This window comes from Pleurodeles waltl, chromosome 1_1 (assembly GCF_031143425.1).
Source record: "Pleurodeles waltl isolate 20211129_DDA chromosome 1_1, aPleWal1.hap1.20221129, whole genome shotgun sequence".
Lineage (NCBI taxonomy): Eukaryota > Metazoa > Chordata > Amphibia > Caudata > Salamandridae > Pleurodeles > Pleurodeles waltl.
The window spans coordinates 292,994,438-293,009,487 of record NC_090436.1 but is presented as its reverse complement, the minus strand read 5'-3'; the positions used below and the strand labels follow the sequence as shown (position 1 = coordinate 293,009,487).

The 15,050-nt window shown below is 49.5% G+C and overlaps 1 protein-coding gene across 4 annotated transcripts in view; it reads left to right on the top strand.

Annotated features, from left to right (window-relative positions):
• The window catches only part of ARL15 (ARF like GTPase 15), an 841,607-nt gene that overhangs the window by 78,603 nt on the left and 747,954 nt on the right, over nt 1-15,050 (top strand). For 2 of the 4 annotated variants that reach the window (XM_069221875.1, XM_069221896.1), the window contains exon 2: nt 13,464-13,520. The exons of the other annotated variants lie outside the window; for them this stretch is intronic. In XM_069221875.1, coding sequence (XP_069077976.1) covers nt 13,464-13,520 — 57 coding nt within the window. The remainder of the gene's footprint in view (nt 1-13,463; nt 13,521-15,050) is intronic. 4 annotated transcript variants of the gene reach the window in all.

The window sequence follows — 15,050 nt, the reverse complement described above, 5'->3', positions numbered from 1 at the left end:
TGTCGCCGGAGAGGAGTTGCCAGCAACATCCAACCCCCCCCCCAGAGGAGGCCCACAGTGATGACAGCATGACAGCAGCTCTGCACGCCTGGATCACGATGACCAACCTGGCCCATCAGGGACAGTCGGGTGCTGATCAGTATAGGGAAAGGCATTGTGACACGAAGGGTTAATTAGCTTGAGCAGTGTAGATGAGTGTGATGCCTGCTGAACCCCCCCCCCCCAAACAACATGGAAAAGTTCATGATATTATTTTCAAGCTTGTTTGTGTAGAAGACTCCGTCTCAACCTTGAGAACGAGAGTACAGGGAGAAGATGGAATGAAAACAAAGGCTGGAGAAGGGCAGAGCAGCCAAGTGCTGATAACATAGCTAGAAAATGCCAGAAAGAGAGAGAATCCAAGCTTCGAGTTATTTAAGCACTGAAGTGTGGGTGAGGGATCTGAAGCTCGCAGATGGGGTTGTGAAAGCTGCCATGGCCCAGCGCGGCCTCCCTGTTTTGCTGTTCAGAGACCGTGATGCTTGAGGGAGAGAGAGGTCCAAGCAGGCCTCATAATTCATAATTCATAATTGGCGTGTGGTCCTTTATTGAGCGTCCTTATTGACTTATACCGAACAGGTGTCAACCAGTCACCTGGATAAGACAGTTGCCCTGCCACAGTCCCAAACCACCACAGACCCTCCCCCCTCAGGAAACACCAGCACAGCACCCACCCAGCGGGCCCATGCCACTGTCCTCAGGACATGCCAGTCAACAGTGTGTCCACCACTACAGGGACCCCAGTCAACCCCACAAACGAAGGACGATCAGGGACCTGGGTTCAGTGGCAGTGGGCACACAGTTCAGGGGACAGAGGCACAGGACAGCATGGAAGCTTGGAGGACTGCTGTGCGACAGGGGGAGGACAGGCCCATGGAACCGACTCTCCAGGAGGCACTCACCAACATCATGGGAGCATACCACCATTCCCAGTAGACCATGGGCCAGATACTGTACAAGTTGCAGGAGACCCAGCGGCTGCAGGAGGGACAGTACCTGGGGATCAGGGAGGACCTAAAAAACATCTACACCATCCTGGTCACCATTTCACCCAGGGGTGCTGGCTGACATGGGCAACATCATGAGGGAGGCAATGGCACAACAATGGGCCCCTGACACTAGCCACACCGAAGAACAGCCCTCCACCTCCGCCGGCGCTAGTGAACAGGAGGCCCCGCCACAGGACCAACAGGCCACCAGCACCCCATCCTCTGCAGAAGGAGAACCACCCTGCAAACGGTACCTGCGATCCAGGCAGAAGCCAGAGAACATTGCCAAAACCCCGCCAGGAAATAGAACTCACCTGATATTCACCCTTCTGTCACACTCTGTCACCCTGTCCCCCTTGAACTCCCAATGCTCCACTTCCCATGCCCCATTGCACAATGCACCTGTGATACCACGAGACTGGTCTCTAACTGGACATTCCTCCACCATCACCCCAGCCCATTGCACATCCCCCTCTACGTATGAGCACTTAAATAAACACCCTTGGGACAAATACAAATCTTGAGTCAGTCAAATGATTGAAATATATATTGGTACAACATACTGAAAACATTGCAAGTCATATGTACAGTTATATATACATTGGTATGACCCTTAGTGGGCAGCAGTAAACATATCAGGAGCCACAGAGATCTGAAATTAGAGATGCCAAAGGGTACAGTAAGTGACCATAGACATAGGGAAATCAGGCTGCCATGTACAATGTCCGACAGAAAACTGAAAAGTTACAGTGTCTTACATGTGTGTCACTGGAAGTACTGCAGTATGATATTACTTCTGTTGTCCACATTTTCTTCCTCTGCCTCCTCTTCCTCACTGTCCACAGGCTCCACCGCTGCCACAAGACCACCTCCAGGCTCATCCTCCTGCAGAAAAGGCACCTGGCGTCTAAAAGGCCCGGTTGTGCAACATGCAACGATGATCTGACACACCTTCTTGGGTGAGTATTACAGGGATCCAGCTGTCAGATGAGGGCACCGGAACCTGGCCTTCAGGAGGCCGAAGGTCCTCTCAGTTATCCTCCTTGTTCGCCCATGTGCCTCATTGTAATGTTCCTCTGTCTTTGTCCTGGCATTCCTCACTGGGGTCAGTAGCCATGAGAGGTTGGGGTAACCAGAGTCACCTGCAAATATCGAGGGACAACTGTCAGACACACATTAACCCTTAGGGACAACCCCATACCCACACACCAACATATACTGGGTGGGGACCTAGGGCTCACCTATTAGCCACACCTGGTGCCTCTGGAGTAGGCCCATCACATATGGGGTGCTGCTATTCCTCAAGATAAAGGCGTCATGCACAGAGCCAGGATACTTTGCATTCACATGGGAGATGTACTAGTCCGCCAAACACACCATCTGCACATTCATATAGTGATAGCTTTTTCTATTCCTGAACACTTGTTAATTTCTCCGGGGGGGTGGGGAGAGGGACAAAGGCTACATGGGTACCATCTATGGCACCAATGATGTTGGGGATATGTCCCAGGGCATAAAAGTCAGCTTTCACTGTGGCCTGATCCTCCACCTGTGGGAATACAATGTAGCTGCGCATGTGTTTAAGCAGGGCTGACAACACTCTGGTCAACACGTTGGAGAACATTGACTGAGAGATCCCTGATGCCATGGCCACTTTTGTTTGGAAGGAGCCACTTGGCGGGAAATGGAGCACTGACAGGACCTGCACTAGAGGGGGGATACCTGTGGGCTGGCGGATAGCTGACATCAGGTCTGGCTCCAATTGGGCACACAGTTCTTGGATTGTGGCCCGATCAGGTCTGTATGTTAGTATAATGTGTTTGTCCTCCATTGTCGCAAGGTCCACCAGGGGTCTGTACACAGGAGGATGTCTCCATCTCGTATTTATCCTCAGCGGTTCAAGCCTAGGGAGGAAAACGGTGAGCAGAGGGTCATAATCACACATCTAGTGCAATAATGATGCTTTTCTACATTTACAGAACCAGTATGTGAATCCGAGAGGCAATTGATGTGCCAATGTCTGCTGTGACGCAGTTAGGTGCCATCGCCTGTGCCCCCCTGAAATGGCGGCTGCCTGACCTGTGAGGAGGGACAAGTGGAAATTAGGTAATTTCACTGGCGTTGTACGCCGTTGCGGTAGGTGGTCGATGACCGCCGCGCAATTTCGCATTGGTTATCATTGGGCCCAGTGGGTTCCAGGAACCAATGGCGATGTACGCTGGCGGTGACGGTACGCACCGCTGCAGACGTGACCGCCATTTTCTATCTCTTCACTCACTTGCTACCTGACCTTCAACAGGAGAGGACCTACATTGCGAGTGCTGCTGTGTCCTATGTCTGGAAGCGACAATGGCTCATGTGTCTGGGGAAAGGGCCCCTGCCTTCACTGCGGAGGAGTTGGAGAGACTGGTGGATGGGGTCCTACCCCAGTACACGTTACTCTACGGTCCTCCAGACAAACAGGTGAGTACACTGTGAGCATGATGCGTGGGCCATGTATGCATGGAGTGCTGTGTATGCAAGCCACAAGTATGGGGGGGGCTGAGGCGTCCTGGCCAGAGTGCTGCATGTACGGTGCTCAATGTATGTGTGTCAGGGGATGGGAGAGATATGGTGGGGCATGAGTGTAATGGTTAACTAATTCCCTCTTCTGCTGTCTTTTTCCTGCAGGTCAGCGCCCATCAGAAAAAGGGTATTTGGCGTGCCATCGCCAAGGAGGTGGGGACCCTGGAGGTCTTTGACAGGCGGAGCACCCACTGCCTCAAATGGTGTGAGGACCTGCGCGGCTGGGCAAGGAAGACGACAGAGGCCCAGCTGGGGCTGGACTCCCAACGAGGAAGGGGTGCCTGTCGTACCCTGACCCCCCCTGATGATCCGCATCCTGGCCTATCTGGGGTTAGATGGGCGCGTAAGGGCATAACAGCAGCCACAAGGGGGAAAGTACAAATGCAGATTAATTACTTAGCTTTTACCTGGGTGGGGATGTGGACTGTGGGTGCCCGTAGGCCAGGGCGAACATGGCATGGTAGGTCCCTTGTTGGGCAGGCTCTGAAGCACTCCAAACCCAATAGTGTTAGTGGGCATCTACTATTGGTCAGGGCCCTGTTTGTTTAAGGTGTGCGGCTGATGGCTTTGGGCATTGTATCCCATGGGCTGGTGACTGGCATTGTAACTGTTAGTGCATGGCCTAGTGCATAGGGCTGTTCCCTGTGAGTTGTGTACGCCAACTGTAGTGTTGTTGCTGGTATTGACCAAGTGTATCCTCTGTCTCTCCCTCCCCTTTTTGTTTTGTCACCCTGTCTTTGTGTGCATTAGCATCATCTGGCGGAGGAGCAGAGGCACCGGCGATGGAGGAAGCTGCATCCCACATGGGCCTGGAGGCCAAATCCACCAACAGTGAGGGCACCAGTGGAACGGAGGGTGAGGGGAGCAACGCCATGGGGACAGGAGGGGACACCACAGACAGCGACTCCTCCTCCAATGGAAGCTCCCTGGCAGTGGTGGACACCTCTGTGCCCACCCAAACAACAGGTACAGCCGCCACATCCCCTACCAGCACCGCCCTCCCAGCAGCCCCTCAGTGTGTTTCCTGTGCCCGCTCACCCAGGAGGGTGGGCATCTCCTTCGCCACAGGCACCTCAGGCCCTGCCCCAGTCAGCCCTGCTGGCGTCAGTGAGGAGGCTGTTGACCTCCAGGGATCCCTCACTGTTGGGCAGTCAACCATTCTGAATGCCATTCAGGTTGTTGAGAGGCATTTGCAACAAACAAATGCATACCTGGAGGGCATTCACTCCGGTGTGGCGGCCCAACAGAGAGCATTTCAGGCTCTGGATTCTGCACTGATGACAGCCATTGTCCCTGTCTCTAGCCTCCCCCTCCAACTTCCTCTACCCTGTCCCAATCCCCTCAACCCCAACCTATTGCAAGCACACCTTCAGACCAGCATTCACCCAAATCAACACACAAGTGGCTCAGGCAAACACAAGCACCACACTTCATCTCACAGGCACTCACACAAGCACCATCCCCATGCAGACACACCAACATCCACTGCCTCCTCTGTGTCCCCCCTCCTCCTCCTCGTCCACCTCCCTCCCAGTAGCATCTCCACTCACACTTGCATGCACTACATCCTCATCCACTACCTCCATCACCAGCTTGCCGATCACTACACACCCCTCACTGGCAGTCACCACCCCCACATCCATGCACACGTCCCCTGTGTCCTCTCCCAGTGTGTCTGTGACCCCTACTCCCAAAGTACACAGACGCAAGCACCCACCCACCCACCTGCCACCCACCTCCCAAAAGCATCCAGCCCATGCACCTGCACCCAAACTCAGCAGACAGACACCTCCTACAACAACTCCCTCTTCCTCCACTCCCAGACCTTCTCCCTCTTCCCGCCCCAGTGTCCCTAAGAAGCTTTTCCTGGCAAACATTGACCTCTTCCCTACCCCCTTCCCCCCGTCCTTCCTCTTGGGCCAGGGTGGCCAAAACCAGCCCAGCCCCTCAGCCATAAAGTCCACGTCTGCTGTGGTTCCTGCAGCTGTCAGAGTATCGAAGGGGGCACCCGTCCGCCTAGCCAGTGTGCCACCAACCCCTGCCAAGACAAAATCCATTCCGCCACCTGGCAGGGGGAAGGAGCCAAAACCACCCAGCAAGGCCACATCAAAGACTCCAGCTGCCAGACCCAAGGTGACACCACCATCTGCCAAGGTGAGGAAGGGGCACATACCACCAGGCAAGGCACTTCAGCCATCCGAGGCTGCAGGTGAAGGCCTGGTGGCTACCAGCACAGCCGCCCACAGCCGCCAGCACCACCACCTGCACTGCGGCCAGCACCGCCAGCAGCCCCACTGCTAGCACCGCCGCAAGCACTGCCACCTGCACCGCTGCAAGGACCACTACTGTCAGCAGCCCCAGTGGACAGCCGTCTGAGGCTGCAGGAGAAGGGCTGGAGCCTCCACCCACCACTGGCAGCACCGGCACCTGCACCGCAGCCACCACCTGCCCCGCCGCAAGCCCCGCCACAAGCACTGCCACCTGCACTGCTGACAGTAGCACCACTGCCAGCAGCAGCAGCCCCAGTGGGCAGCCGTCCGAGGCTGCAGGAGAGAGGTTGGAGCCTCCCTCCAACAGTGGCAGCACCCCCACCGGCACTACCACCAGTGTGCGGCCGTAGCCTCCGCCGGATGGACTCTCGCCCTGCATCCATGTACTATCATGCATCCTGGTCACTTCAAATCTCGTGGTTGCATCACTGGGCACAGAGCCCCCTCCAGAACCAGTGGAGAAAGGCATCCACTCACCCTATCCTTAGCAGGATGAAGCAGACTGGGCACAGAGCCCCCTCCAGAACCAGTGGAGAAAGGCATCCACTCACCCTATCCTTGGCAGGATGAAGCAGAGTGGGCACAAAGCCCCCTCAAGAATCAGTGGAGAAAGGCATCCACTTGAGAGACTATGGTTGTGCACTCCCCAGGAGCAAGCAGTGGGCAATTCACCCACGTAACTGTGGCTTTGCATTCCCCAGGAGCAAGCAGTGGGCAAACCACCCACTTGAGAGACTTGAGAGACTGTGGCCTTGCACTCCCCAGGACATCGCTGTGGGCAAACCACCCACTTGAGAGACTGTGGCTTTGCACTCCCCAGGACCAAGCAGTGGGCAAAGCACCCACTTGAGAGACTGTAGCTTTACACTCCGCAGGACCAGGCAGTGGACAAACCACCCACTTGAGAGACTGTGGCCTTGCACTCTCCAGGACATCGCGGTGGGCATGGAGCCCCCTCCGGGAGCAGTGGCGTTGTCCCATCTTCCGGCTGAGGTGCCCCCCCTTCCCCATCCCCCTGAGGTGCCTGTGTGTTTTCGACCTGATGCCCCTGCAGTGTTCTCTCCGTATTGAGGCAGAAGCCAAGTGTGGGCTTGGCCTATGTGATATGGCCCTGTGGCCCAAGGACATTTTGAGTGGACAATGTACCGCCTTATGTACATATTGTATATATTGTAAATACTGTTTTTGAATTTGTAACATATATCTGACTATTTCTAATATGGCACTTATGTGGCTCAATTCCTTTTGTCCTTGCGTTCTTCCAGAGGGTTACGGGGTGTTTATGTAATTTTGTTGCATGTGTTTGTGTGTATGGTTTTGGGGGTGAGGGCGGGGGTGTTGCATGTTGCGTGTATGTGTCACTCTCTTTTTCCTCCCCCGTTCCCTGTCTGCTAGGTGCAGTACTCGCCGGGGTCGTCGCCGCCGACGTTCGTACTCCTGGTAGATGAGAAGATACACCAAAATCGGAAACACCTGTAGTTCGGGCTCCATGGCGTCCTGGTTCTTCGTGGAGTGTCGAGAGGTGAGTGATTTCCCTTCCAAATACTGTTTTTGGCAGTGCTTTTGATGGCATTGGTACCGCCCCGGAAAAGCTGGTGGATGGGCGGATTGTGATGTGGTCGGCGGAACCTTGTCTTCCGCCTGACTGTTGGCGGTTACCGCTGCGGTGTTTGTTGCTACCTCCGTGGCCGTCGGAGTGTTAAAGTGGCTGTCTGTGTTGGCGGTTCCCCCGTGGTCGTTGGCGGTATTACTGCCGCTTTAACATGACCGCCAGGGTTGTAATGAGGCCTCTGTGTCTGCAGGGTGTGTGCGTTTTAGTGTATATTGTCAGGGTGGTAGGTGTCTTTACTGTATGTTTGTATCTGCAGTGTACGTCACTGCAGTGTGTGTGTCTGCAGAGTATCTGTTTGCAGTGTGTGGTATTTTAAATGGGTAAGTGTGTGTCTGCTTTGTGTGTGAGTGGTTCAGTGTGTGTCTTTCTGAGTAGGGCTGTTTGTAAGTATTTGGCATTTGCAAAGGACCTGCAGATCTTACCGACTGTATTTCAATAGTTTTCAGGGTATTTCGTTGCATCTTTTAAAACAAGCATTTTTCCCTCCCATTTCAACAAAGCTCCAATGAAGTTAACAATAGCAGAGCAGCCTGAGAAGATTTATGGCCCCTATAAAGGAGATAAGCAATGGCCTGTGTGGGGATGTCTCTGAGGGCTGGCAGGGAGGGGGCCTGGAGACAGAGACTCCAGATGTGACGCTCTGCAGGTTTCACATCATTGCTTCTGGGTTTAGCTACATTCCACCAGAAAGGGCATATTGTGGCTTTGATGAGCAGTGAGTTCAATGTTTAGGCACCGGGTGTTTCTTTTGTAAAATAAGCATATTTTAGGATGTGCGTTATGGTATAATGGCCCAGTCGACGCAATGGCTCTCTTGCCGTGTGAATGATTGTATTTTCTGATCACATGTGTACATCTACCTGAAAAAGTGTGTGCTTCATTGTTATGGCTGGTTGGCGAGTCCATTGTTTTTCACTTTTCTTATTAGATTTAGCAGAGAGGCGTGACAGACATCTGCGAATACACACAAAGTCAATAAATGAGCCACACGACTCATGAAGGGGATCCACACCAGTTTACAAAAATACCAAGTATCTTTATATATGTTTTGGCACCAGAACCAATACGATCCGGTAAATACATCTTGCAGGAAAAATCTTAGCAGTTTTTAAAAGTCGACAGTGCAATTTCTGAGACGCTGCATTGTTATCCTACAGAGAGAAAAACAAGTACTGCATTCAGATATAGTACATCGACGTACGGGACCGATCTCCTGGACTTAGGGTAAGTATTGGGCAAGGGTCGGGACCACACCAACAGGACACACCTGGTGGCGCTGGGCCAGCCAGGTCCAGAAGTGTAGTGCAGCGTCGGATACCCAATGTTAGTCAATGGGGATTGGTCTGGTTGCAAAGAGGCTGCCGTTCTGGACAGGGAATCCAGTCGGGAGGAACCAAGTGGTAGGTTCAAGTCTTGAGATGCTCAGGGATGGAGGGACACCTTCGATCCTCTTCTCCACGGACCAGGGGTGACGGCTGCAGAGGTGTCAGGTTTTTTCCACCGGGAGCACTTGCGGTTGAGGGGGCCTATGGGAAGAGGCTGCAGGCAGCATCGGTGATTCCACAGTGGGCAAGTCCAAGGTAGGCTCTGTCTCTGGAGGGCTAGGGGACCACGTTGGCACCATTGACCCACTTCAGCTTGGGCTAGGTGGCACAGGTGCAGTGGTGCTTTCAGGTGTCAGGTTTTCTGTGGTCTAGAGTCCTTGCAGTTGTCTTAGAGTGCCTGCAAGATGCAGGGAAGCAGCTCCTCTGCTCCACAGGAGTTCCTGAGTCTTTGTTGAAGGCAGGCAGGCCTCCCAGATTTTTGGAGGCACAGTAGCTTGCAGGATGAGTCGACTTTGGCGCAAATCGGTGGGAACAGCAGACAGGCCGGCAGGGCTGGAGCCAAGTCAGGTGCTTCTTCTTTGGGCTGTGCTTTTGCGGCTCTTGGGTGTTCTTCTTGTTTGTAGGTCAGCAGGAATCTGATTTCCTGGTGCAGGGGCTCCCCTACATTTAAGGGTGTTTTGGGGAGTGTAGGGTACTTAGCCCTACGTCACTACACCCACCATATGACCACTTCATGTGGGAAGAGGGCATAACCCTGTCCCAGAGTTCCTAAATCAGACATCACCAAGATGGCAGATTTCTGAAAGTTGTGTCCACATCAGTCAGCTCACCATAGGGGGTGATTGACCTGAGAGGTGGACACACCTCCCTGAATACTACATTTCCTGCCTGTCCAGGTGTCAAATGGACCCTGGAGTAGAGGGTGTTGGCACCTGTCCTGTGAGTGAAGCCATATTTGCCAACCAAGGGGTGGCCACACCTCCCTGAATACTACATTTCCTGCCTGTCCAGGTGTCAACTGGGCCCTGGAGTAGGGGGTGTTGGCACCTGTCCTGGGAGTGAAGCCATATCTGCAAACCAAGGGCAGTGGAATTCTTTGAAGCCCCCTACCTTGGAATGCAGGTTCATAGGTCATACTGTTGGGTGGGATGTGTTAATACCTCTCCCAGAGTAGGCTTTGTGATTGACTGAGCGAGAGCACAGGCTCTCAACCTAGGAGGTCAGACTCGTGTCTGGTGGTGGCCGGCTGGCTAAAACAAGTCAACCCCCACACGGGTAGTTGGTCGGTTTTCAGGGGGCACCTCTAAAATGCCCTCTGGGTGCATGTATTGATAAATACATGTCTGGAATCAGTGAGGGTTTATTAATACGAGATTGGAAACTCGTAGTGACCAGTGTCTAGCACAGGTACTTTAAATGGTTTCCCTGTTCACCCTGTTCACTCATTATATCTAATAATCGACAAAGACATAGCAGGGGCATATCAGCTCATGCGTATATGTCTTTACATGCATTGTAATGCACCCTGCCTTGGGGCTGTAAGGACTGCTGTAGGGGTGTCTTGCATATATTGCATGCAGTATTTAGGCCCCCTGGAACACAGCTGTGGGCAATGTCGTGTTTTCACTTTTAGCTGCACCAATACATGCAGTCTTCATGTTCTAGGTGAGGGGTCCCTGAGTGTGGCACAATACATGTTGCAGCCCTTGGGAACCCTCTTTGGTACCCATGCTCCAGGTACCAGGGGTATGATTTACTTGGGACTTATAGTGAGACCAAAGGTATTGACAATTGGGGAACAATCGCACAGTTTTAGGGAAAGAGATCTGGCACTGGGGTCCTGGTTAGCAGGAGCCCAGTGCACTTTCAGTCAAAATTGCTTCGAAGACCAAGCAAAAAGGCCCGTGGAAGAACATACGTGCTGCTCTGTGTGGGTATGCGGCAGAAGGGAACATTTGCACCAAGAAAGTGTGGCTTTTCCATTATTTGTCTTCATCTTAGCCTGTCAGCCACTAGATCCTTAGCCCACCGCATACCCATGCCCCACAAAAAACTTTAATTAGTATCTATACTTTCTCTTATTAATACACGGGCTGCGGCAATATACATCTTGCCAGGAGTAACACAATGAACCACTGCTTGAAAGCAGCTTTAACATATTGACAGTCAATAGAAAATGGTGCAGCACTGGAAGCGGCCTGTTTCATGAATGCATCACCACATTCCACTGCACTCCATTGTAGGTCCTTGCATGTGTTTTTCTTTGAGTAGGAAAGCCCTAGGAGATAGCTAGACCTATTTCAAGCCAGACCTAAAAACAAATGACGCAAGGTATGGAGACGAAATTAAAATACTATTCTGGTGTGTACTTATAATTGACACAGAGACATTTTCCTAAAACCTTCAGTGTAGATGCTGATTAGGTTGAGCGTGCAAGCGCATTTCGACCTGTTGTAAGTATTTTGTGGGCTTTTAACCATGCCCATCTCATGTCCATCACTTTCACTCTTTTGTGGGCTTGCCTTTCAAAAATCCATTGATGTCATTGGTAAATCCTTTACGTTTGTCCTGCCTTGGGGTATTTGTGTCACCACCTTGCAGACTGACCCTGTTACATGGATTAATGCATGATTGCTGATATACTTCAGCGTGAGCGAATTATGGCGCACACAGCACGAAAGCGCAGGACAGTGCAAACCCCATCATTAATATTGAGGAGCTGATCACGTTGTTTACACTGTTACCTAATCAGAGTCATTTCTTTTGGCTCTCCCCTTTGTGCTCCATAGGTTTCACAAAAACACTTGTAATTGATAAATGCTTTATGTAAGAAACACGGAAATCCCCAAGTGGCTCACCCGACACAGTGGGAGAGACAATACTACAATATTCACTACACTATGGGAAACTTGCCCCTTAATGCTTGGCAAGCATTACTTTTCAAAATATGTTTTCCCCATAACTCAGCCTGTAGTGATCCTAGGACCATGGTACCACCACCAAAAAGTTCAGCACGATACACTCTTTCTGTTTAGGTCAGCTCTGGGTCTCCTCACTAGTTTGTGGGGACCCCTAAATAATAACCCCCACCACCATTCAGTGTCTTTTTAAGCTCTTTTATGGCTGGGACTTGTGTTTTACAGATGAGAGTAGTTTTTGTTTTAAGGGTCTTGTTTGTAATATTATTGCAGTAGTCTTGCTAGCCCTGAAAATGTGTAATGCACTACACCCTCTAGGGGCTACATCTATGATACACTGCATTACTTTCTGCCATTTGTTTTTCATGTGGTGATGCCTTCTAGGGGCTAACTACATAGATACATGACCCTGTTTCTTAAAAATTCTATTTTTATTGTGATGTCCTCTAGGGGCTGTTCTGAGCATTACAATCAACATATTACAATATTTGCAGCACTCAGAAACTCATCCCATAATGCTTTGCAGGGCATTCTTTCTACAAAACATTTTCTCACAAGTCAGCCTGTGGTGGTCTTAGGACAATGGGACCACGACCAAAAAGTTCAGCACAACACGATCTGTTTAGGTCATCTCTGTGTTCCCACACTAGGTTAGTTGAGACCCCAAAATAGTAACTTTTCCCATCATTCAGTATCTTTTTAAGCTCTCTTATGGCTGGAACTTTTGTTTTACAGCTGAGAGTAGTTTGTGTTTCAAGAGCCTTGTTTGTAATATCATTTAAGGAGGTCTGCTAGTCCTAAAAATGTTTAATGTGCAATGCCCTTTAGGGGCTAACTATATGGTTAATACTGCATTACTTTCTGCCGTTTTATTTTCATCTCATTATGCCCTCTAGGTGTTAACTATATAGTTACATAACCATGTTTCTTACGAACACTATTTTGATTGTGGTGTTCTCTATGCTATTCTGAGCATTAGAGTCTAATGCCAAATGTTTATTTCTGATAAAAGTTTTTATTGGGTTATATGATAATTGTATATGTTTTATTGATCTCTTCTCATTGCAATTATGACATTGATTCAGGCCAACTTAACATCCTTATTACACTGTGGCCATTTGCATGATCTTTATATGTTTGGGTGACCCTTTTAGTTTATTTCTCTTGTTTCTCCTCCTTGGCTGTCTTGTGGGTTTTTTTTGGAATTGTGTTAGCCAGCCAGCAACTCTAGTGGTTGGGTGGTGAAAGTGGCATTCTATTGGAATTAGCATAGCAGATTTAAATTAAGATGCTTAATGGCAACATTTACATTTTTGCCTGCAGATAGAGGAAGAAGGTAAATGGAAGTGCTTTAGTTATGTGCAGGGCAAATGGAATTATGTGGCAGGGAAATACCAAATAATGAGGCTAATGACTAATTTATGTGGCAAGAAAAGCCGAGTTATGAATTTACAGCGAAAATAGCTCTAACTCAAGGAAATGCAAGATACATTGCATTGCAAATGCTTGTTTTTGTTTTGTCATTGTAAACATACACAGAAATAGATCAAATTAGTGTTCACGGTTACTCAAACTAGGCTAGGAAATGTAATGAAAGGCTGTCACGTGATGTGTTTAGTCTTGCATAGCCTGCATGATGTTCAGAGTTTGTTACAGAAAGCAATGTAGCAAGCAGTAATTAAGTGAAAGTGGGTTACCGGCATATACCTTTCCTGGTAACCACTTTTTTTTCTCAATCTTTTTAGACTATGTCTGAATGTATCCAGATCTCATGTGCTGTATGTAGAATTGGCATTTACACGGTAAGATATGCATAATTTATGCTGATTCCAATTCATTTTGGACAGCTGAACATATTTAAAGCACCCTTTTCACGTGTGGAATTTATAGAAGCAGTACAGTTCTTGAGAATATTTACACTTTTGTGTTTCATGTGAATTGTCCTTAACTGCACCTTGTAAGTGAATGTTTTAACATTTTAACGTATCAACCTGTAGAAACTTGTACATGGAAAAGGTTTAAGGCCGTTCCAGGCATACTTCACGTGTTCTAGCTCAACACAGCCCAAGCAAGATGAAGTGCAGAGTTTTTTTTAACTTAATATGCATCCCTTACCACCCACCGTGTGAGTTAAAAAGTTTCATTTTCTCCTTTAAGCAGATGTTATTTTTATATTTTTCGCACACATGTAAGCGTTTTTGTAGGAAGGCGTAAGCTATTTGAAAATGTCTAAATAAACAATTCGTGTTTTAAATTTTGCAATATAATAAAGCACATGGTGCTGGGAACAAATGAGCGCTGAGGCTAGCTGTGCTGAAGGGATGCTTGTTGAAGGCAGATGGGAAACGGGGGAGGCTTCTGTACCTGAAAATGTCCTTTCTAGAGCTGATGTTTGGGCGCATGTTGTTTAGAAGTTGGGGGCTAGAGTTTCCAAAAATGTCTCCCCTTTCTTCAGAGAGACAAGATGTCTGCAAGATGAAATGGCTTTTTTGAATTTATGTTTAATTTGAAATGTGAAGGGTGCTTTATAGTAAGATTTAGCGGATCCCTATTCTACACCCAGTGAAGATGCTTAGCACCATAGCTGTCAAGATTTTTAGTATGAGTATGTGTGACATTACATTGTTTGCAGTAGGTCTGTTTGCCATTTGACTACCCTATGAGTGAACTTGCTGAAGGTCCTATGGCAGCTGGATAGCTCATTTCAGATTCCTGAAACTAACTTGCAGAAGGTGTCTTTAATGGGTGACACCATCAGTCCAGTAGGGGCCCTCAGAATCATCTACAGTTGTGTCCAATATGGGCAGCACATCGTCTCACTTGAGCTGTGTCACACTCTGAGATCCGTGGTGGGTGTGGTATATACCTTCTGAGTTAATTCAGTCAGAGGGAGGCATCGAGGGTACAGACCCTCTTTTCTGTGTGAACAAAAAAAAAACATTCTTGCAAAGAGTGGGGGGGACAATGCAGTAGATAATCATGACATCACCTGCCTGGAGCTGTAATGTCGGGGACGGCTCCAGGCAGTCCTGTGTGTCATTGCCTGGGGAGAAAAAGGCACTTTTCAAGCAAGCTGACACCAGACATGGGCTTAAACTTAAATGCATTGCGTGACAATATGTTTACATGCATCAGTGAGCAAAAATGTTAAATGCGTTAGGTTAACCCTTGATGCGTGGTACTTGGCAGAGCTGTAGGAACGTGGTGAATCGTTGCTGCATTATGGCATAACTTGCAATGCTGGGAACTTCTTGTTATCTGGGTCCATTAACTGTTGAATATGACTGCTACGTGGAATGTATTTCAGTGCCTTAGTGCAGGTTGGAGTAATG